This window comes from Pieris rapae, chromosome 17 (assembly GCF_905147795.1).
Source record: "Pieris rapae chromosome 17, ilPieRapa1.1, whole genome shotgun sequence".
NCBI classification, from domain to species: domain Eukaryota; kingdom Metazoa; phylum Arthropoda; class Insecta; order Lepidoptera; family Pieridae; genus Pieris; species Pieris rapae.
In genome coordinates, this window is record NC_059525.1 from 4,704,164 (window position 1) to 4,730,244 (window position 26,081).

The following is a 26,081-nucleotide window of genomic DNA, read 5'->3' on the forward strand; positions in this document are numbered from 1 at the left end:
GGGAGCGCGGATTACATAACCCAAAAGTACCGACTGCTTTCACACAGAAATTCAGCTTTATGTGACATACCTTTGTTAAATTTCATTACTAGCTGCCCCCGTGAACTTTGTTTCTCCTTAATGCCTAGCTTTTAGTACACTCCAACATGGAACATTTTGCTACGCTAGTATCATATTAAATAAACAATAGGGTTTTATTGTAAAGGGTTGAAAATTCAGGGTTATATGTATCATAAATTTTTTTTTATCTAAAATTGAAAAAAAAAATTAGGGTTGGATTACCCTTAACATTTAGGTGAATGAAAAATAGATGTTGGCCGATTCTCAGACCTACCCAATATGCACACAAAATTTCATGAGAATCGGGAAAGCCGTTTCGGAGGAGTTGAACCACAAACACCGCGACACGAGAATTTTATATATAAGATTATTTTAAAACACTTTTCTTAACATTGCAATATTTCTTTCCAGACTAAAGCTCGCGCCGGCGAGCTCTGGCCTACAGAGCGACCGGATGGCATGCCTGTGATACAATCGTTAGAGGTGATGTGTGGAAAGGATCACATGGACGTACATCTGACATTTTCACATCCATTCGAGGGCATTGTCTCATCAAAAGGTACAAGTTACGTTCTGATATTGGCATATAGGTTTAATGTTAATTCCTCATTAATTCCTACATTCCTTTTTGTTTAATCTACATACTAAAACAATACACTGTAGTTATCGATAATACTATCTTCAGTGTGGGCCGTGTCAGATCAATTTCGTCATAACCATGTATTATTATTAATAAAATAACGCACCATAGTATCGAAATGAATTGTCCCCGGCTAGCCCGAGTCTTAAAGTATCCAATCACTTTTGACCAGTTTAATTCATAAATACAATATAACTATAATAGTTTTATTAAACAAGTGTATTTGATTTTTCGTTCATAAGTAAGTGAAAACTGTGTAATTAGAAGCAATAATTAGTGTCGGTCTGTATACGTTGTAGGACAGCATGAGCCATTGCTGTTCTATAACGCTTTCAATGATGAGATTAATTAAAGATAAGCTTTTACCAATGTAACTATGACCAGAATAATAATTGTATGTAAATTCAAAAGCTCACAACTGTTCTAAGGCTTACATTTAATACATGATGTTTTTTAACATTTTTTAACCTCTGCTAAAAATTTCTGTACTCTGCTATAGTGACACGTGGTGAGATTTAAGACGACCCCCAACCCCCACCAAAAATCACATATATTTTTAGTACCTACAAAGAATCTTAACAATTTTATATTATTATTTTTACGTACCGGCATAAAGTATAATTTAATCCTATTCTAATCCTATTCTAATTCTATTTACACAGAAAGATTGCAAGTTGTTTTTGATTGGCATATAGGTAATATTAAAAGAATGGCGTAATCATGCGAAAAACATGTATTTTATCAGTACATGTACATAGTCCTCCGACCACGGATTAGCAAGACTTTCATCAACACTAACAACTGAATAAGCATCTTGCATGTCAGTTGTTGGCACTGTACTTTGTTGAAGATTAACCTCCGTTTCATCAAGCCACTCGGCGTCATCATATTCGCGCAATACGCAGATAGACTCTCTCGATCTACCAACCGATCTTTTTTCAAGCCGCTTTTCGGTTTAGAAATCACGCGTTTGAGGTAAAAATAAGTACTCGTGATATCTTACTATACCCCTTTCTCCCTTTTGATATTTCGTGATTTTTGCCTAACCCCTCCCTCTCCCTCTTCGAACCTCACGTGACAGCCCCTAAGTCATATTTTACGGCCGGACGTAGTCAATAATTAAACATTATGAGACAAATTTAAAGGTCTCTAACGACCTTTTAAATTTGTTTTCACACCTATAAGCCTATGCATTTTCCTAGATTATCATAAATTAGTGTTACGTCATAGTAGATAATACATAACTTATAAGATTATTTAAGAAAATGCAAATATAATATCTTTTATTCCGACATTTTAATTGCTGTCTGCATGGGACATAATTTTAAGTCACCTTCATATCCTGGTCGTGAAATACACACATTTATAAAAATGTAAAGGTTTCAAGCGATACAAAGATTTAAATATTCTAAATTACAAATTACAGACATATTATGTACCGTAACAGTTATATAGAACATACATTATGTATATTCTATGTAATCGTTGTGGCGTGCGTGGCAGGGCTAATTAACAATTAACTCGCATAGGACCGTTAATTGCGTGAAAATATACTTTCTCTAAGTTCATTTCACCGTTTTTCTTAACTGTACGTAATTTTGTTGACCAATCAATGGTCCGAACGAACCAAGGATACAATGATTATTGAACGTAACATAGTCCAATGGCAAAATCGTGCATCGAAATAATGTTGAAATCATTGATAATTTCTTATATTTCAATTTTCAAACACATTTTGATATTTTGTTAATTAAAAAAAATACTCTCCCGGCATTGAACAAAATGATTTTGGATGAAATTTTCTTTCATTAAAGATATTAAGTTAAAATTGTAATCAATAGATTGCATTCATCAAAAATAATTAAAATCAAGTGTTGTGATGATAGTGTATTACCGGATGGGATATTAAAATTAAGGCAAGAATTTTCTCGCAATAATTCATATCGCCGGCCCACCCACATACAGCCGTAGGCACAATGAACATATGTTAGAAATATTGATTATTAATATTTCGATACAATAGTTAAATTTACTGGTAAAGAATGCAACATATTTTAATTCATAAAGGGTAATTACATACTCGGTTTTTGCCTTTTGCCTCAAACGTTTAGTTATCACAATATTAATTAATGTAATAAAAGTTATAAATCGACGATATTTCTCATCCACGTATATATGTTTATAAACGACATTTTATACCTCATCACAAATAATATTTGTTTTATCATTTAGTTTCCAAAAATAAACCAAAATTTGAATTTTATGTCTGTTGTCTGTAATATTAATAAATTTCAAATTACCAATTTAATAAGAATATAGAAACTTCTTGCTTGGGACATACACAATACTCGGTGTAAATTTGGAAGCGAAATTAAATACAAGCATGAAAGATATAGTCGAGATAAGAAAATAATATATTCTTTATTTAAATTCACTTTCTATCGCAATAAAAAGTATCTCAAAACAATAAACTTATAGTGGATAGAAATTTTGTGACGCTGAATTTTTACTAATATTATGTAAATCAAGCTCATTTTTTCGTATTTAACTTGTATTTTTAAGCTGCTTAGTTTAATTACTGCATAATTAACTGACAACTAGTAAACCTTATATTTATTTTATTTATAAAAACTTGCCAACGAAAGTAAAACACGCTCTAACTTATACTTGATTTTTGAAAGTACTAAAATATTTTCAAAACCAATTTCAGTATAGTAATTTACCAGAATGGAGAAAGCTATCGAGGCCTAGACTAGACTAAAAGATGTGTCATTTCAAGGTCATCCACGCATAAGCTAATTACATAATACAATGTTATTTATATGTACTTATTTCCAGGTCAGCACGGTGATCCTCGATGTGTCTACGTGCCGCCATCCACAGGCCAAACCTACTTCTCATTTAGAATCGCCTATGCCAAGTGCGGTACCAAACCTGGTAAGATTTTGTATATTATCTTATTATTCATGATGAACTTACTGCATATGGGCTTTTATAAAACGTGGATTAGAGACGCATTGGTTACCATGGTTACGATGTTATAAAATGATAAGCGTGTTTTTTATTCTTATGAAACTTTCCAAATGAACAAACATAACAAATTCAGAACATTAATAAAACTCTTTATTTATTTTATATTAAAAAAATAATTTCTTTTATGCACTTTCACTGGTCACAGGTTGACTAAGTCATACTTTGTCAATAGCATGCGAAATATTGAGACAGATGTATAACTGTAATTCAATGTGAATCATTGTATACTTTACTTGGCATAATATATTAAAATCATAAATTCGTTCGTAGTTAGGAGACTTACAACACTGATGCATGTCCTGGCAGGATCCAAAAGAATTGCTAATTGTGCAATATCACCTTTAACCAAAACATCGCGAGGATTTAGTCCTAAAAATTATAACACTTAATTTTAGAAAAAATATTATTAAAATAGACCAATTGGGCCTTTAGGCTATCTTACAGCTACAACATCTTATACATAATATGCACTGTAGCACAGTTAAGAGCAAGGAATTGTTACTTGACATTCCGCGCGAATTATAGTGCATAGTCAATAGATTAATGATAGATAATTTTCTGTTCTATCATTCATAGGTCATGGTTTCTTTGTCAATGGCACTCGGGGCATAGTTATTATAACTGTCACATTCGTATCAAAGATGATTTCCCTTCTATTGAAAGGCTTTGCTTTACGTAACATAAACCAGCCAGTCGTGTTAAAGGTTTGAAACTCTCTATAGATTTACTTCGTTCTTTATTTAAATTTCGTTAAAGTATAAGTATAAATATCACGTTTTCTCTATTTTAAATATTTGGTATTCTAAGTTTAGATTTGAAAATCGAATCCTTTTATTTCTTAATTTAGTCTTAATATAATTACAAAAATATTTTAGCTGATAAAGGCGCGTTTATAACAAACAACTGTCTATTTATTATTACCGGACTCAGCGCTAGGGCGTCGTCGCCAAAATTTATTAAACTTTGATGTGTCCAGTTCTGAAACTGAATCTCACATAAAATTGTACTTATATGTACTCATGGTATGACCCGAGCATCATTGTAGTGTGATTTTGAAACTTGGACGTATTAAATAAATGCAAAATCCAATTGGACAGTTAGTTATATGACAGCTTAAAAATGTGACTTATCGAAATTGGAAACAAACCACATGTTTTAACAAACCACACTTAAACGATCCCTGAGCTATAAACATTACTTACGTTTGTTTATGAATATTAATTGAATTGTTTATAAGCAAATAAAACACTACATTAACATCGTAACATCCGAAGAAATAGCCATGGCCCATTGTATCTTGGGCGGTTAATAAGGCTGTGTACGCATCAGTTGCATAGGATTAACAGTCTTGTGCAAATAATACACATCTACAAAATAAACAAATATATTAGTTATAGTTTATAATATACCGATTTACCATGTCTAGGCTGTTAAAATGGTAACCATGGTAACCAACATGTACATTAAAACTCCCATCAAATTTAGGTTCTGAAATAAAAACGCGATAAAGGGATACAGTAATTATTATATTATAGATATAAATCGCCTATATATATTTGTCGAGTGGTATGACGAATTCATTCAATTATCAAGTGTACTCTCATCTTTAGCAGCCACTTAGTGCATAATTTATATGACAAATGAATGGAAAACGCTAGCGAAGCCACATTCCACTGCGCCATTTCCGTTTTAAAAGCTATTTGAGAACACGCATGTTTCATGCATTATTTTATCTTTTACTAATGATGTACTAATACAATGCTCGTCGTCTTGAAGTCTTACTTACGGTATATATAATGCATTGTATATAACATTAATAATAATAATAAAGTGTTTATTCATTTTAGGTACATTTGTAATTGCCTGTATAACATTTGGGAACCTTTTTAAGTAATAAAATAGCATTGTCATTTAATATAGGCAAGACTTATAATTTGTGAAGAGTATTAGACTAGAATTTTTTTTATACTCCTTAATGTACTTAAGTATTTGAATTTTGACTCTAATACGACAGCTAACATATTATATTGTACATAATGAAATAAACGCAATAATACTAAAGATATATCACAAAAACAATAAAAATAATCATTACATTTAACTGAGTAATACCATCACAATACAATTAGGGGCTGTGTAATGTGATGGTGTAAAAGTGAGGGTATGTATGTGAGAGTGTGCATGGGGGTGTACTTATGATGCAGGTGGTTTAGCGCTATGATAGGTATACTTAAAATATGTGTCAGGCACAGACGGCTGATTAAATTGCTCTTACCCATTAATGTCTATTTCCACATCATTATCTATCTCAAGAGTTACTACTAATGCGATAAAACGACACAAACCCATTGATTATCCCACATAAAACATTAAAAAGATTATGACAATAAAATTATCAATTGTTACTTCTTCCTGACAAAAAAGGCCCGAACTTGTAACGGATCCGGATGATACAATCACGATTGGAATCACGAAGGCCCTTAAGACCAACAGCGAGATTCCAAAAAAATATAACAATATAGCAAGCAAGTCTTGTGAACTCAGTGTATAAAGAAATAGGTCTACCTCGATAGAAATTCTTATTACTTGTATTGTTATTTTAATTTAAAAAGCTACAATTAACATTTGAATTGTTTTTGCCAACTACACATATTTGCTGAGACCAATTCATTTTTTAATTGTTACATAACCCTATTAAAGTTCCATACGGGGACATAATAGAGGATAATCATTTACAAAAAGCCCCGCGAGAAAGGTCACATTAACAATTGCGTTCTGTTTCACGATAAAGCCATTAAAGAAATCATTTTAAAGGTATTTTAAATGTTAACCTTTTCCGTTGGAAATAGCACTTTCTCTCATCGACATTAAAACTATATATAAACGTTATTTACGCTTTATCGCTGTTGGGAATTTAAGGAAAACGCATTTTGCCAACAAGAACCCGCGAATTACGACTATAATCTTCTGTTGAATTTTGTTTTTTCATCATGTAGCAGATTAAGAAGCTTTTAGTAATTCTTTTTGAATTGCTTCATTATTATTTAAAAAATATTATTGTTAATTTGTACATGCCGTAAATTAAATAAATAAATAAAATAAAAATCGAAATATCGAAAGCATAATATTTCCTTGACTCAAACTAATTACTTAAAAATCCCAAAAAAGCGAATCTTATTAATTTCTTATAATTACTTGACTAACAAAAACCGATTCAATATATATTATTCACTTAACTTGGGTAATTATCTGAGAATTTTGCAATAAATCGCCATCTAACTCGTACGGTGCGTCGGTCTCATTTCAACAAAGTACGAAGTTTTTCTTGGCGATTCCTAGTTCCACTATGGCCTGTCTAACGGCAAACCCTCTTCGAATGCTATACACGCATTGTTTCTTGGAATCTCCACTCGCTCAGCCACATTGCATGCAAGGCACATTTTTCTATAACGCGACTTGGAGACGCCAACCCTGAAACTGCCTCTTTAGTAGGGTTACCTGTTAATTTAATTTAAAAATTACACGCAGTTGATAAATCAATGTTTCTTCGAGATTCATCTCCTATAGATTTAATTTCGTTTAGGTTATTAATTATCAAAGAGGATTTATTAAATTGTAATATTGAAAGTTTGTTAGTCTATGGCAAACACTTGTCACTTAAATTTTAACAAGTATTTTTGGATTTTAATTAGAAATTTCATTAAAATAATTGTTTTGACTTGAATGATAAAACAATCTCTAAATCTTGTATTATTTCAGATAGTTCATTAATTTTTATTGCTTTTTCATTTATTAATTTATACTTTATTACCATAATTATTCATATAAAAAAAACAAAGAGTAAGTAGGTTGCATTAGTTATAAGGCAACAGGCGGCCTTATCGCTAACAAGCGATTTCTTCCAGGCAACCGGATTCATTATAAAAAAGGAGATTTTTAAATAGATAAAAAGACTGAGCCCGTCTGATATAGATGCTTATCTTGTCTTCAAAAGGAATGTGAACTTATACTTTAAGGATTGAGATCAACCCTATATCGGGTCCTGCAGACGTCATGTTACAACTTCGCTTATAAGTTTGGTATTGCAATACAAAATACATTCTATTACTAAGTAAAGTAAGTTCAATTATGACAACCATTTTCGTTGAATTAGCAGAGAAACGTAAGTATTCACTGGGCTTAGGTATCTTAAACAAAATAAAATAAAATACTTAAATCAGTGGCACTACAACCTCTTTAGGTCTTGGCCTCAGATTTCTGAATCTGTTTCATAATCATTTTTAAATCTAATAGGCAAGGAGGGGATCAGTCTCCAGTGCCTGACACACGCCGTCGACTTTTTGGATTTAAGACATGTCGGTTTCCTCACGATATTTTCCTTCACCGTTTGAGCAAATGTTAAAAGGGATCGAACCTACGACCTCAGGTATCGAGTCGCACGCTGAAACCACTAGGCCAACACTGCTCTATTTTAACGAAATTACATGTAATAAATCATATTGTTTATGTAATTTGTAAAAAAAAACATTTTATACTATGCAATGGTGCTTGTGATTTTAGGTAAAAATCTTCAAGCCTTCTTAATAATGATGGCGCTTTAGAAGGTACAAAACAAATAAAAGTGTTAGATATACAGTCAAATATCTTTTGATTTTTTGATTTGTTCCAAGAAACAGCTCACTCACTCAGTACTTAAAATACTAGTAGTAATTAAAGTGAGTGTATACCACGCCTGCAAGTAGATCTAATGCGCGTAAGTGTCAGAATCGTTTAAAGCCAGTCAATCCGCGTTCTTCAGAAGTATTCAAGTTTTTGTTCAAGTTCAACCGCGTATAGTAATAGCAATAATCAGGATTTAAAAATTAACACTTTTTATTATAAACTAGCTGCCCTGCGAACTGCGTTTCGTCTTAATATTCGCCTTTTTACTTAGCCTACCTTTATTGTAGCTTCATAGCAACATATGGAACAATTTGCGCTTTTCTTTAATGAACACTAAGTTTTCAATTTTTTTATATATTATTCCCATTTTTATCTCCATAAAAACCTTCCTCAGAGTAAGGATTAAATAAAAATACTGTAATTGGCCACCCGTCTTCGAGTTATAAATCTTACTTATTACTGATAAACACCATAATTGATGTATTTAACATTTGTCCGTATTTGTTAAAAAAATCAAAAAAACTGGAAGAACTGGCAATAAACTGTCAGTCACTCAAAAATCACCAAGGCTTTTTTACAATATGTTTGTAAGCACTAATAACCCTTACATGATACTCCTAATCACATGTTAGTAGCGACATTGTGTTTATTATGTGTCTGATTTGTATGTACATTATTATATTTAATTAAATGTTTCTCCACATTGTCGCATTGGCATTGGCTGTAAAGATAATATGTGTATTTCTGAAATAAACAAATAAATAAAATGCTAATTTATGTAATTCATTAAAAAAAATGAAATATATGATCTATTACTGAATAAATCCTACAAAGTCTATGATTATAAAAACAGGTTTACCTATCAAAAGTATAGTTAAAATTTTTATTTCACTCATGAATAAATGTTGTCATCTAAGTCACCATCTATAAGTACACCTAAACTATTGAGCCATATATTATCGTTTAACTTGAAATAACATCATAACGTGCTGGTATTATGTTAAGCCGCTACTTTATCGTAGCAAAGTGGCAATTAAAACATGTATTTGACGATCGTTTCATGGAGAAGGGCGTAATAAAGATCTGATCTTAGTATGAAACAAGATTACACTAATTTAACTAGATATGTTATAATGAGTGGGATGTCTAACGTTGGGGCAGTAGATGTAACAAGATTGTTTTTGTGTATTGAACTGTATTAGTCATATGTATGTATAACGAGTTTGAGTAGTTTTAAATATAATAAAAAAATAAAAATAAATCAGGGGCACTACAACCTCTTTAGGTCCTGGCCTCAGATTTCTGGATCTGTTTCATGATCATTTTTAAATCTAATAGGCAAGTAGGTGTTCAGCCTCCGATGCCTGACCCACGTCATCGACTTTTTGGGTCTAAGACATGTCGGTTTCCTCACGATGTTTTCCTTCACCGTTCGAGCAAATATTAAATGCGCGCACATAGAAAGTCTATTGGTGCACGGCCCGGGATCGAATCTACGACCTCAGGTATGAGAGTCGCACGCTGAAGCCACTAGGCCAACACTGCTCATTTTAACTAGAATACTCGAGTATAAACTTATGCCTACATTTAATCGTGATACAATTTAATTTAGCTTAAAAGTATAACTTCCTTTCCATGTCAGTCTACAGATCATATATTAAATCTGAAAAGTAAATATTTGCTTTAGATTTTTCTAAAATTGCTAAAATTTCAATTGTCTGTGTCGGGGGTGGATAACTATGAAAAGCTGTTTAATTACTTTATTCAGACAACTAAAAGTGTCAGAATATCTGCGTCATCTCATAATATTCCACGTCTAACATCCATATAAAGTCAGCATTTTTTTTAATAATGTACATTTTAACAAATCATACATATTTCCAGACCTACATGGACAGTTCTACGAAAATACAGTAGTGGTTCAATATGACAAGGACCTGTTGGAAGTGTGGGATGAGGCCAAAAGGTTGCGCTGCGAATGGTTCAACGATTATGAGAAGACTGCTTCGAAGCCTCCTATGGTGATAGCTGACTTAGATGTCGTGCAGTTAGATTTCAGAGGTATGTCATATAATTATCATAGTATATGGTAAAGGATAGGTTTTTATATAGAGTTTTTATGTTAATGGTGGCATAATTTACTTTTATAAAATAAATTTTTTCTTCAGTCTATTATTTCTTTATTGTTTACGTGAAAGATGGCCGAATGAAAACATAATAAATACAATTAATACAAAATAGTAAAAACTCAAAACTATATATATATATATATATAACTGAAACTTTTTTATTAACCATCAGTTAGCGATTAACGCTCGCATAGTTATTGTATAGTATAGTTAATATAAATTATGTATAAGGAAAATATTATTAGCATGGGCTCCATGTGGCTTACCTGTTGGGCTATATATAATTAGTGGTAATTGCGATAATAAACACATTACAATTATGACTCTTCAAGTGCTATAAAATTAAGCAATTTATAGAAAAGACATCTTTGGTATGATATTTTCATTTCGATTTTTGTCATACATTTTTCATAAACAATTAAAGATTCATTAAATACCACTATTCAAGGCATTTTACATTCGTTTAATAATATATGCAGGATTTTTATTTATTTAGGCCTTTTTCATAATATGAAAATAAACTTACGGCGGAATCTCGGCTTGTTGTTATTCTAGGCCTTCGAATATATTCTTTATAAATGCCTTACCTGATTAATGTTGTCCTAAAAACTTTAAAACAATTTTGACTAGCGAAACATGATGTATTAAATGAATCGTTGTGTCCAAGGCCGGCAACGCACTTGCGAGTAGTCTAGCAATGTGTCTCCATGCTATAACTTAACTTCAGATGAGCCTCCTGCTTGTGTACTATTGCAAAAAATGCAACTTACATCATAAAGTGCAAAGATTACATCCATAAATGATTCAATAAAGACTATTGCTTTTTTGGCTGAGATCTTATCTATAAATCTTTACATATGTACCCCAGGTGACAACGTGGACTGTTGGATGGAGATACAAGCTGGTAAAGGACCTTGGGCAGCTCCAGTTTCTGGAATAGTGCCGCTAGGTTCCACGCTAACTCTCGTCGTTGCCATTAACGATTATCGAGGTACGTATTTTGTCTTAATACATATATATTTCACCAATATCACCTTGATGGCTGGAAGTCTTCCACAGTCCGTTTCACAATGCATTTTCTTTTGCGAACTAGCGAACTGTGGAATCGACTACCGGGATCCCAACAATTCAAAATTCGAGCGTACTCCTCCCTTAAAGGCCGGCAACGCACCCACTAAAAATGGAAGTCTATGGGCTCGCAGCCCTGCCTTTTTGGTCCCCCTGTTATATACAAAAAAAAATAATAATAATTAATCTCAATCCTCAACAACATTTTATCACCATTAGAAAGCTTTATTACGAACTATATATTAAATAAGGTACATTGCTAATGTAAGGTGTTTATTAATATATCACTTGCAAAACAATTACTCCGAGATGGAAGGTACAATTTATATGTAAATATTTTATGATTTCAATGCGAGGTAAGTTTTTAAAAGATAAGTAATTATGAGTACAATAGGACCCTTTTACGTGTAGCTGACAGCGAGTTTAGCTTACAAGCTCTTTGAAGCTCAAGGTCAAGGTCTTTAAAAAATAATACTAATTGAAATTACGATTTTTTTGGAGTAGATTTCTTAATTAGGAAAAATAATCGCACGTTACAATTCGTACAGATCCTTAATATCTCTTTTTGAGAAAAAAAATTGAAATTCAAATCCGGAAGTAAAGATTTCTAATTCAAAAACTTCGACCAATATTTTTTATATTTCAAACAATAGCTCAGTGTTTATTTTAAATATGCTAGAACTTTCATAGTGGAATGTTTACTAGTTAGGAAGAGATATTCAATATAAATTCTACAACCTCTATTTTTCTGTCCGCTTCACATGAAATGCCCCAATAGATAAATTTTAGGTCTTATAATAATAACCTAATTATATAAGACAAATGGACAAGCTATGCACTTTCATTTTGATAACCTCACGAAAGTTCAGATAATACGATGTCTTGTTGCAACGAGAAAGTATGAATATATGCGAAGATTAACATTGCACAACTATAAATTTAGAGTTAATTTTCCGCCTCTAGAAATTGTTGAATACCTGTGTTAAACTAATCTCAATTAATGTTCTCGGCATGTAGAGAAAGGTTAAATTCCAATACCTGAAGATGATTAGTAAAAGATGCGTATAGTATACTATACTAAATACTTCCGTGGGTATCAAAACTAGGATTTTATATGCAGAATTGTTATAAGGTATTTCTCTCTCAGACCTGGCCTAGTTTTTTTTGCTTATTTAATACTCACTCGTACGGTGAAGAAAAACTTGGTGAGGAAACCGGCATGGCATGCCTTTGACCCAAAAAAGTGTCGGATAGTGCGACTCCCATCCCTGTACTGAAATGAACTCTCATCCCTGAAATTACGCCAGGTACTTTGCAGGCTGTGCACAGTCTACGTATATTCCCATTTAACAATCGCGTGTTGAAGAAACACCGATATGCCTATGTGTGTCGGCGATGGAGTAAGCCAAACACAGAAGACTGATCACTTACTGGCCTAATAGAAAAACCAAATGATTACAAAACAGATGCAGAAATCTGAGACTCTCTAAAAAGGTTGTAGCGCCACTGTTTTTTTTTAATTCAAATTAAAGATTCAAAAATCATTTATTCATGTAGGTAACATAATGTACACATATGAATGTCTAAAAAAGAAATATACATTAAATGCTTCTAATTTTACATTTAATGCCTGTTCTCAAATCAAGGGCGTAGAACGGAAAAGAAGAACTGGCAATAAACTCTCCGCCACTCTTTTTAGTCGCCTTTTTTTTCTTTTACACAACGATACAAGCTATCCATGATAAGTCGGATCGGTGTATTTGGATAGACTTTTGTGTGGAAATAACAGTTCAACTGTGCCAATATCTTATCATAAGATTTTAACTAACACTGTTTTTAAAATAATTAAAAAGCTATTAGATTTGTTTTAAACATAGACATGTATGTTTTAATATTATTTGTACGGTTTTATTTCGTTTATATTGATTATCAAATATGAGTGTTAGGAGTGAAGAGATTACATTCTATCCGTCGCAATGTCGCAACGTCGCGAAACAGGATTGGCTTCGTAGGGTTTGCTTATTGGGTTGGAGATAGGAGATCAATCGACGGTCACAGTCTGATCTCAGATTGTTTTTAACCTGAGATTGTGGATTAATTATTATGTTCGGGCGTTACAAAGTACTAGAGCTGTGTCTGAATGACAGCTGACCTCTCTCAGACATCTGATTTCTTACTGCGAACTATTGTATAGATTCACAACTCAATACCCATTCAATCTATTTCAATTAATTTTGATTTGCGGTTTTTCGCGCACTAATGCTGTAATAATTGACAGCTATTATTCGGTTTTTACACCTCAACATCAGTTAGCACGGTAACAACACTTAAGTAATAATAGAAAACGAAATACGGCGTAAAAAGGTGTATTTTGAAAAGTTTATTTGATATTAATTAATAATTGATAAATACATTTTTTTATTTTTTGTACCCTGGGGTAACGTATCTTTAACGCTAATAGCAGCTCGGGCCCGGCGGGAGATGCCAACCCTGTATGTGAATAATGTCACTTTTTAGGAAAGGAGAGATTTCGACCTTCTTCTTCTTCAAAGGGGGACAAATATAATATTAAATTTATGGTTTTATAAGTATGAAATTACGTTTATTTGTTGATTTTCACGCTGGATAGTCAGATTCCTATATAATTATTATTGATATACAGTCAAAATCTGTGATAACGACATCGAATGGACTCCTTATATTTGGTCGTAAAAACCGATAGTCGTAACAGCCGATGAAGTTGTTATTGTATCGTTGTTATTGTTATAAGTACCTAATACAATAGAATTCAGCCTGAACCTTCAATTTTGGTCAATATAACCGATATGTTGTTATAAACTTCGTTGTCGTCGAAGGTTTTTATATCAATATTATTTTAATATTGATTACAATAAATAGAAACGTATGTAGTCTACATTTTAATTCAACGCATATTTTTTGAATACATACACTATGCAGATGTTAAAGATTAGTCTTAAAAAATAAAATAATATATATTTTTGTGTTTTAACTTTTTTTATTATATCAATTAATTTTAATTGAGATAGTATCATATAAAAGGACTATATTTTATCCTAATTATACGCAGACGAAATTGCGTTTGCATTAACTATTAAGATTTATAATCTCCTTGAAAAACAGGCTTTAGATTGAGTGGGTGTTGAATAACGATAACAAATGCTATTATTGACTTAACGAGCCCCGTTTAGGCCTTTAGATTTTTATTGAGGTTCCGTTAGTTTTTTCGTATTTCAACCATCTATCAAATCGTAAATTGTCTATAGTTTGCGCACGCACACATCTACTTAGTGAAGTCTAAAATATTGTTCAATTAATTTGTTTCGAGTTTATTATAGCAACCGCCGATTACCACAAAAAAACATAGTTAAAAGCACATATTTTTTATATGAAATAAATATTAAATAAAATTTTAAAATCGATGTATCTAAATCAAAGCCTTTCATATCACATTCTTATGTCTAGGCATCAGATTTCTGTATCTGTTTCATGATCATTTGTCAATATTATAGGCAAAAAGGTGATCAGACTTCTTTCTGACGCACGCCGTCTTTTTGGGCGGGCGAAGTTTTCCTCCACTGTTCGAGCGAAAATTAAATGCACACATAGAAAGTCCATTGATGCACAACCGGGGATCCAACTTACTTCCACAGATGATAGTCGCACATTGAAGTCACTAAACCAACACTGCTTAATATCAAATACAATCGAATATGACGTACCTGAATAATTTACGAAATTCTGAGAAAGTATTATGTTCCGATAGTTCAAACATCGATGTCACGGGTCGTGTGAAAATCATCTTGGAATTTAATGTATACATAGAAATGACATCACCTTGGTTTATGGGAAACAGTTAATCACATAACGGTCAAGAATTAAAATAATAGCGCTCATTAAATTATGACTTTAAAACTTACTAATAGGCTACAGATGGTTGCTTGCCAAACTAAATAATTAACTTTATTAGTTAATTGGAAGTAGCAAAAAAGCATTAAATATGACGATTTTGTGATGTATAATACAGTAAAAAAGTGTTTTTATACATCAATATCCACTGTCACTGAAACATACAATTCTTATTTAATTTTAGTTGTTTTTTTTATATACAGATGACCCCGCATACTTTCTTAATAGAATTGTTTAGCCTACCTTTTTAGTTGCTTACCAACGTATGGAACATTTTGCTGTCCTACCACATGAGACTTCCAATGTCTAAAGAACTAAAAAAAAACTATTTTTTCCAATTTTAATTCTTAGATTTCAAGTACTCGATACTATATACTCAAATTTAGAACATATTTAGATATACATTTATAATAAAATGGATATGGATAGCCTTTGCATTTGTCTTCCTTTGAATTGTATATTGCAATACATACTTTCTGTATAGTTGGTAAAGAAAATTAAATAACCTGTAAACATTATTTGAAATAATAATTAAATCGTCTACGTTTATCTATTGGTTGAAAATAGAAATAGTCGTTTGAGTTGTCACTTAGTCCAGTATTGATAAGTAGAGATGTTTTAAATGAATATTTATGTTCCTTAATTGCGAATCTATGATACGGTTGCATAAATAGTCTACATACTTAAGGGGATATCCACACCGGGTGATCCTGGATATTGAGTGGATTTGTTTAATGATTTGCTTTTATAAAAGAGTACCGAGAGATTTTTACGATGGCTTTTTCTCTCGGCCTACAGCCTACCTGTCTATCTTATGTTCCATAATAAACGTATTTTATTTTATTCCAAAAATCTTACATTGTTTGGATTTTTGATCATTTAAAAGAAATGTAAGATTCATATCGCTTCATACAAAAATAGTACAACATATATTAAAAAAGCAAATGGTTGTTATGACAATCGACTTTACTACACATTAAACAATTTTTTTATTCCGATAAATAATTAAAAATTGTCTATTCAAACAATTTTTTTTTAATTTGTCGTAGTTATTTTTTTAATTAATTGAACAAAATCTTTAGCTTTATAAAATTAACGTAATACAACGAAACGTACACAAGGTTGTGGGTCTTTCTAGTAAATAAATGACATAAAGCCACAGACAATGTAGACTGTTCGCGACAGGTCGGTCGTAAAAGCGTTTCTAACTGGTAATAATACTGTGCAAACACATGCTAACGGTACAAAGAATAGTAAAAAGTTTACTGGACAAATACGAATGGGTTTATTTAACGGCAAGTAATACTAGTTTTCGCACGGCTGTACTTGTTGTAAAAAATACTTGCGTAGTACATGCAACCAGGTTAATATGTGAATTTATAAGAAACCACTGCATACCTACAAACGATACAACTAAAATCTACATTAATTAAGCAAATTTATTTAAAAACAAAGAATTTTTTATATTATTGTTATTTATATTGTGTATAGGAAGAAAACCAGTGCCGTCTCAGATTTCTGTATCTTTTTTGTAATCATTTGTTTTTTTCTAAAGGGCAAGTAGCCCTCTGTGCCTGACGCCGGAAACTTTTTAGTCTATGGCATGCTGTTTTCTTCACGATTATTTACCACGTATAAGTGTTAAATGCACACAAAGACAGAAAGTCCATTGATAGATAGCTGGGGTTCCAACTTAAATTGACTTCTTCTGATGAAGCGTATACTTCATCTATCCCCCATTCTAAGCAGCTAGGAATATCCGTCTTAGTTCAAGTTCCAGTATGCAAAACTGCATTACAAAATATCTTCAAGAAACTCGTAAATTTAATTTAAGTGATATTCAAGCAGTAAATTTTGTTTTTAAGCAAATTATATATATATATATATATATATTTATATTGTAATGTCGACGCTTCGGTATACGGAGAGATTGTGTCCAATTTCCACCGTTACATAAATTTCTGTTCCTTTTTCATTAATAAAAAAAATCTACACATTTATGCCATGAAAGGGTAAGCACAGACCATGGATCTCTTGCTACATACATATCTCTCTCGCTTCATCCACATATAAATTATGCTATAATTTTTTTTAATTCACATCCTCTTGCTAATCTCGTTCGAGTAGATAATCAGTAATTAGGCCAAGAGAAATGTATATAACTAATGAAAGAATGCCATTGAGTTCGTTACTGGTTGATAATTAATCTTAATTTACTTCCAAGTTTCTCACGCTCGTTTCAAATCAATCACGATTATTTAATTGAGCATTGAAAAGTCTCGTAACCCCATAGCATGGGCCAGAGACATTTCTATCTCTATTGGTTTGATCATTTTTCTTAAACGGCCTTTGAGGTGACTTGATTATGACTATGAGATACCATAGAGTATATATGTATTCTGAACTTATACAGACTGTATGCAGTGTGCAAAAGTCATGAAATTATATGACTACCACGCTCAATTTATTCTTCTTGTCTATGCTAAATTATCCATAATGACGTTGGTTAAAAATTAAAACCCCTTATAAATGATACACTTATATAATTTTTTTTGGCTTTATCACACAACTCGTAATATTTTAATATTAATTTTATCAAGTTCAATAATTTTCTTTAAAACAATCTAAATCGTTCTTACTTATCTGCCTTTATCGGCAAGGCTTTGGCTAATTTCCCTTGATAGTATAACCATTAAATAACAAATACCTAAAGCATAGTTTGTATTGTTTAATGCGTTATTTGTTCGCGCAAAGTACATTCTAGTGATCCTCACTAGAATGCGGTTTGCACATCTAATCATTTTCACTTAAGTTCAGCGGTTTAACGCGTTATTATGTACTGGTTATAAAATAAACATACGTTAAACTATGCTGTGCTAAGTGTTTCCCATTGAATTAGGCAATATAATTTTATCTACGCTAATGATTAATGAATACGTAATACTCAATTTAAATCCAATAAATTATTAATAAATTATTAGTTCTTCAATTAAATCATCACTAACATTTAAAAAACTAAAATGTCTCTGGCTACGATTTCTGAATAGCACTCGAAACTTAAGTAAATAATGTATTAAATCCGCTTATTTACGTAAAACTCCGTGCATTTAACATTTGCTCGAACGGTGAAGGAAAACATCGTGAGGAAATTGACATGTCTTAGACCCAAAAAGACGACGGCGTGTGTCAGTCACTGGAGACTGATCAACTACTTCCCTATTAGATTTAAAAATTATTATGAAACAGATTCAAAAATCTGAGGCCAAGACCTAGCTGTAGCACCACTGATTTTTTTATTTACGTAAAACTCAAGTTTAAACAAAAGGTTGTTTGTAAAGTTCGTCAACTGATTTATTTAATTCTGATTAAATTAATTCAATCGAAAAATAAGTTTATGTAACTAAATTATTAATGTACTTTAAAGTATCGATAAGAAACATTTATTCTCAAGTGTATAAAAATGTGATAAATAGTTTTGCTTTAATACAGAAATAAAATAATACATAAAAATATATCTAATAACTAACCTTAAAATTTAATTATTAAAAAATATTATTAAAAGGAGTCCCTTTAGGCAAGGTTCCGAAGATACTAGCAGCGTTCCCCCTTTGAATAGCTAGACTAATTTTAAATAATAATTTTAAATCTATAGATTAATTTAAAACATGTATTTATGGGCTTTCAAATGTTACTTATATTAATTAAATTATTACAGGTGAATTCGATATGCGAGTCAAGTCTTGCGCGGCGTCTGATGGCTCCGGGCATATTATACAGCTGTCAGATGAATACGGCTGTGTGCTGCGACCTAAAATGATATCCAGGTAATTATTAATATATTTGTTAAATTTATTTTACCTAATGAATATTATCAATGCAAAGTCCAAGAAAGTTAAATTAAGATAAATCTCTTTACATTGATTATTTACAAGGAGAAACTTAATTTACAAAACTAAAGGGCTGCATTAAAAAAAATATGATTTCCTAAATAAATAAGTTTTTTCGACATTCTGTCATTTGCAAGTCTTCTATAGTGTCTTCCATCAATTTCACTCTCAAGCAAACTTTTGCCATACCTCCTGTAAGTCGCATCTTTTTAAGGGTCATCACCGTCATCTACATCACCTTCCACAGTCTTCCCACATTTCACAAATCATTTTCTTTTGCGATCTAGCGAAAAGTGGAATTGACTCCCAGTGGGACTCAACTCCCTGAGAAATACGACCTCCAACTGCTCAAGTACTACAAGTGTACTTCTCCTTCAAAGGCCGGCAACGCCCACTAAAAATGGGTGTCTATGTGCTGCGATTACTGCCACTATATATAAAAAGCTACTACGAATATTATATAAAAAATCATCAAATCAAAGTCAAAGAGTCACATTAGATCACGTAGATGTAATTGGAATAAATGATTTTTGGTGAAAATATTAATTAATTCCATATTTGAAAAAACCTAATTTTTCTTTCAGGTTCCTCAAAGCCAAAGCAGTTGATGAACGGGCTACAGTGATCACATATGCCTTCTTCCACGCATTCAAGTTTCCCGATGCCCTTAGTGTCCATATACGGTGTAAAGTTGAGATCTGTCGACACGGCTGCCTAGATCACTGTCAGCTGGCAGGTATAGCACCGGGACCTCATGATGCATTGGATAGAAAAGATGAGAGGTCACAACAGGAACGCAATGATATTGGGTAAGTTTAAAATAATAATAGTATCCGGTTTACCCAATTCAAAAGGGTATTAAACATACTTATCGGAATGGGCCTAGTTAACTTAAATTGGGACGGCTGATGGCGACATGTATTGCGCTCGTATATACATATTAAGTTTGTCGTGTAAATATTTAAAAATTCACTTTTTGCAATAAGAAATAATTTTCATTTAACATTTTATACATATTTACAACATACAAATAAACATAATTTGTAATATTCTAAACCTTCATTGTAATAATAATTATTATTTAAAATTCGTAATAATTACACGCATTTTTCCAAAGGGACAAAAAAGGATCTTTATCAAACATCACATAAGAAAACGCAAACAATTTTATGGGTTTTGCTAAATTATAAAACTAATTGAATCCCGCGGTTTTTGAACCCACATAATTTTAACTAACTGTTCTTGATGACAGTTAATCACAAAGACAATCTCGAAATCACTCACTAAATGTATGTTATTTCCAGTGATATATTATCGGAAGACACCGATTTGAGTCTCGCAGAAGACCACCAACGTCTCCCGTTGGAGGAGGCGTTTGGTGACGAAGTGTCAGGTGACGCGGTGCCGGCGCCTGCGCCGTTGCCACAGCGTGCGCCTGCGCCGGTCATTGAAGAAGAGACCGACCATCGGTCTGCTGTTGAGGAGCTGGTCGAGGCACTTGCTAGGCCGTTTACTGTAAGTACTTTTTTATAATTAATTGATGTATTAATGACTTTTCATGTACTGTTTACAATCTATGAGAACGTTTAAATGCAAATAATGAAACGGATTTCTTGATTCTTATCTCTAGAGTTCCGGGTTACTGATTATTTTAAGAAAATTTCAGCATTTTAGAAATTAAAAATATTGATACTTTTACTCATGAGGCATTGTTTCTAGTATATTTAAACTTAGCTAATAAAACAAGGGTAGGTTTTAAAATAACACGTTCTTCGTCAGTACAGCCGCTATTGTTAAAATATTGCTTCCAAGCTGAGGAAGCTTCCCGCATGGATTACGTTTATAACAAGATTTTGCTTCTTCTATAGCGCCCTCTTCTTACCCTTGGTCCTTTCCATCTTTAAAGTCCACCTTTGCCATGTACTTCTGCGGCATTAAATGTAAAACATCTATTAGTTTTCGCTTTTTAACCTATGTTTTCTTCTTTCCATTGCTGTCTGGCAAGCTCCTAGTTTATTTTTGTTTTGTATGCTTACAACACACAACAAAATAATAGAGACAGTTTAATTCTTCACTGTTAAAAATTACATCTCAAATTCACGTAAGCTTTGTAATTGTCTACGTTAGTTATAGTTATTTCCATTATTACGTGTTACTTTGGGTAAAAGCCTTTTCCTGAACTTTCCATTTGGATCTTCCGTTGCTTCCTCCATCCATTTCTCTAGAAAACTTTACTATATCGTCAGCCAATTGGTTTTGTATTCTTTTTCTTGAAGGTCCTCTCATGCGAGTGACTTCGGCGGTCCATCTTTTATTTACAACATTTCAACACAAAACATACTAACTATTATTAATAATCAACAAAAATGAACCATACAAAAATCTCAGCTTGGAGACTTAATTTTATATTTTCAACATTGCAGGACCGTCCTTCCGACTTAACCGAACGCGAACGATTCCCGCACGGCCCAAGAAACTTCGGTGATCTTAAAAACGAAGCCGTAGTTCCAGCACAAAAGCCAGGTCCAGCTGTTGCTGGCCCCAGGTCTTTGAGGAAACGCAGAACAGTCCGTGACGCACGGTCAGCTGACGTTGGTGTCTCTGGGCTTTATGATGTGGTGTCTGAAGCTGACCTGCAGTTTGGTCCAACGAGAGAACCCGTTACGGTCTTCAGTGGCAGGATAAGGGAGGAGGTGAGATTTTTTTTAAAGTTGAAGATATTTAAACAACCGATGTTATTTTTATATTACTTCATATTATTAATTCTATATTATTTATTTCGCGGTCCTATTTAAATAATTTAACTTAATATTTTTTTCTACTGTACGTGTGTGCCTTTTAAACGGCTGATCCGTTATGAATGAATTTTTGTATAAGTTTGGGTAGCGCCTTGGATGGTTTAAATACATAATCAACACGGTATATAGATTTCAGTCGGTATAACTAGGTTATTTATCTATTCATTAAATAAACAGCTGGTAAATGTAATATTTCTGTGCATGTGTTCGTAATTTAACTCCTAAACGACTGGACAGATTTTTATGAAATTTTTGTGTTCAACTGAAGTGATTTTCATTATGAGCTATGTTTTGTATGAAAGACGTGTGTACAATACAACGTCTGTCGGATCAGCTAATATAATATAAAGAAAGTAAAAGTACATAAAACACCAAATAAAGATAGTATTGTCCTTAAATTTACTTATCTTACTTACTAATTCTTGGCCAGAGAGACTCTCTGTTGACTTAGTATCTAATTTAAATTATAAATAATATGTCTTGGAATATCTTCCATGGTCTTACTAACTAAAACCTGCACACAGTATATAATAATTTTATATGTATATTAATAATAATAATAATAATAGCCTTTATTCAGATACATTTTACATTATATATTTTATATACATTTAAACAAATTTTCATTTTAATCTTTGCCAAAAAAGGCACACAGATGCACCAGAATTAGATTAAAATGAATATGTATATTACCGAGGTATAAATAAATATGTATATATATATATATATATATTTGTCTTTTTCAGGTGGTTTACGGAATATGTATGGGCGCAGTGAGTTTCGGTGCTCTCTTCGCTTCAGCGGCCGGCGCAGCCGCGGGTGCCGCACTGGCCGCTGCAGTTCTCTTGCATAAGTTGCGCGCGCGCATGGCTGCTCAGACGCCGATGTCGACAGCTCCGGCCTCGCACTCCCTCGCTGCCTGGATGGCCTTACGTTTATTAGGAACACCGCACTCACGGGAAGGATGATCATTAGTTAGTGTATAATGAAATTAATTATCCCAAAAAAATATTGTAAAATTCGTATTTCTGACAAGTGACAGTTGACACTTTGAATTCGTGAGGTCTTTAAGGCAATATAGTATCATTTATTGCTAATGAATATTGGTCAGTAATGAAAAGCATATTCGCATTTGTAATACTGTAGTTTGTGTAAACTACATCACAGTAATTATTAATAACTTAATAGGCTGTCAAAAATAATAAAGTAAATAATACTAACATTTGTTTATACGTTTTTGTTGTGATACAAACTCATACATTGCTCGCTTTAAGACCTCCCTTTTCATTTATACGACAAAAGCTATCGTATTAAAAAAAATTGCCACAGAAAAACCTTTTAGATACAATTGTTAATAGTTAATATGCAATAGTATTCGTTTATTCGTCACATTAATATTAATGGACTTTGAACCAGTGTTTTTGCATAATATAGAAAAAAAATGTTAGATTAACCCTACACTTGCAGAGCTTACATCCTTCCTATATATTCCGTGGTTATTAAATTATTTTCTTAGACAAAATACTACGTTGCTAGTTCAGGTGCCTAGACAAAGATAATTTGCGTCCAGCGTGACTCGGTACCGAAAATGTATCGAAGTGGTCACGTGACGTATGAGTAATTTTCAATCGCATAGCACAATTTTATTGCTCAGTTGTTATTGAGTTAGTTGTTTTCACTAAAACAGACTTTTCTATATAATTGGCATAGTTGACAAAAGAGTTTTTTTTAATAATTTTTATTTCAGACATTTTGCAAAATTTGCCTTTAACTTAACTTTGAATATATTAAAATATTAAGAACAATTTATATAGAAAACGATGGTTCTATTTGAAAAGGATGGTGCTAACTAGGACATGGTCCTATTGATTTTATTCGCACGTGACAGGCTTATTTTAAAAACATAATTAAATTACATTAATAAATAAAATAAATACTTAACATCGAAATCGTTTTTAAAATATTCCTGTAAATCGTTATTTTCAGTGATGTATCTACGATTCATAGATAAATCATTGAAAATGCTTTTTTAATAAGTTTGTACAGTTTATAATCGGTATATTTTAATTTAGCGGTAAGGATGTTGAGTCATGCCATTAGTATAAGATGTTCTTTATGCTCAATAAATATAACGATACTTCAAAGTATTTTTAAGATTGTGAGGTTAAACCGTATTTGATGAAACCCTTAAAGCTCCGTTAACATTAAAAGCGGCGGACATATGACGTAACAGAATAAAAGGCAAATTAATTGTTGTATCGTGACATTGTTCTATTAACGGCGGTATCCTACTTTGAGTTTCACAAAGTATTAACTATATAGTGATCGAACCGTCTCCATCAATATAAAAGAAATATGTACGCGTTGGTATGGTATGGTATGTGGACTCAGTTTCGTACGCGTACGCGTACGCGTTATTCGTACAGGTATTGGACTTCTACTTTTCATTTGTTTAGAACAGGAGCGTAGTTTTATCTGTGCATGACTCTCAGTCTTTTGTTCGACGACACCGGCTGTTTCTGATAGTCTAGGTCCATGTTTGGTCTACTAAAAGTAAACATGCTTGGTATGGCACGTGACACGATCAATGTCTGGCGTCATTAACCGTAGTGACGGTAACGTGTCAAAGAGGCTCTGATATGAAACGATAAAACTTTGAATGGTTGTTAAAATTGCAACTTGTCTATAGCCCGCATTCAATATCTAATACACCACAATCGCTTCGTAGACATGCGATTGGTTTAGATATAGAAATCGCGCGATTCAGTCAAACAGTATGACCATCAAATAAATTATTTATAGATAATAGTTATATTTAATGTATGGTTTAGAAAAACTTTTGTAAAATTAAAACATTTTCTTATTTTTAGTTTAACTTACTTAAGACAATTGTTGAAACACCAATGAATACAATAATATTAATTTAATAATTAGTTATAGGATTGCATTTATTCTGCATTTATTCTTGTCCTATCTTGCTCAATATTATCTATAGATTTTTTTTAAAAAGGTAAATTAGTTTTATTTCACTGTAAAGCACTGTTGTGTTAAATTGGCTAAACAGTATAATAAAACTGATTTAGTTTTTGTGAATAAAGGTTAGTTAGGGTTTTTATAAGGGTGTTTGCCAACGAAAACTTTGGCTTTTGACTTTCTAAGCTAATTTTATATTTACTCGTATTCGAGTAGTTTGTGTAACGCAACAAATCGATTTACATATTTTTATTTAAATAATTTTCATTCGTTTTTTGAAGACTCTTTATATACATTTTTGTTCTGTTTTCAATTTGAAATTATTTTTAGTTTTTATTAGGTTTCTTTTGGATTTGTTTAATTTTTCTAATGAAACACTATATTAATAAGATATAAATAATGAAACGTGCAATTTTATTTTATTAATTGGGATTTTGTTTATATATTTTGTCTGTGTAGTATTTAAAATCTTCGTCAAGTTTTGTGAAAGCCACTTGTTATTTTTAATGAAATAAATTATTTTTAAAATATGTGTTATTTTTATTTATTAAAAAAAATGAATCAGCATCGCTATAACCTTTTTAGTTCTGGACCTCAGATTTCTGTGTGTGTCATTCTAATAAGATTTACAAAAGGTAAGAGATGACAAATTATTAGAATGCCTATTGGGTCGACGTTTTGTGTCTAACGGAAGCGAAGTGTGAAGTGGGCGAATCGTGGTGCACAACCGGGGATCCAAACTTCAACCTCAGGGATCAGAGTCACACTCTGAAGCCAATGTAGGCCAACACTGCTCTCCTATTTTTATTTATAGCCTGTTTAATTAAAAAAAAAAATTCTTCATCATTACTAAAATTGGGCCCAACTCCGCTTTAGCCAGCAACAATATTTTTCAGTGGAAATA

General features: G+C 32.2%; 1 protein-coding gene across 1 annotated transcript in view; it reads left to right on the plus strand.

Moving 5' to 3' along the window:
* LOC111003805 overlaps window positions 1-23,930 on the plus strand; it is a 73,819-nt gene extending 49,889 nt beyond the window's left edge. The window contains exons 4-12 of the mRNA XM_022274503.2: window positions 472-619; window positions 3,539-3,637; window positions 10,280-10,456; window positions 11,393-11,515; window positions 19,235-19,343; window positions 19,991-20,215; window positions 20,711-20,921; window positions 21,830-22,099; window positions 22,951-23,930. Coding sequence (XP_022130195.2) covers window positions 472-619; window positions 3,539-3,637; window positions 10,280-10,456; window positions 11,393-11,515; window positions 19,235-19,343; window positions 19,991-20,215; window positions 20,711-20,921; window positions 21,830-22,099; window positions 22,951-23,172 — 1,584 coding nt within the window. The 3' untranslated portion in view covers window positions 23,173-23,930. The remainder of the gene's footprint in view (window positions 1-471; window positions 620-3,538; window positions 3,638-10,279; window positions 10,457-11,392; window positions 11,516-19,234; window positions 19,344-19,990; window positions 20,216-20,710; window positions 20,922-21,829; window positions 22,100-22,950) is intronic.
* The last annotated feature ends 2,151 nt before the right edge of the window (window positions 23,931-26,081 follow it).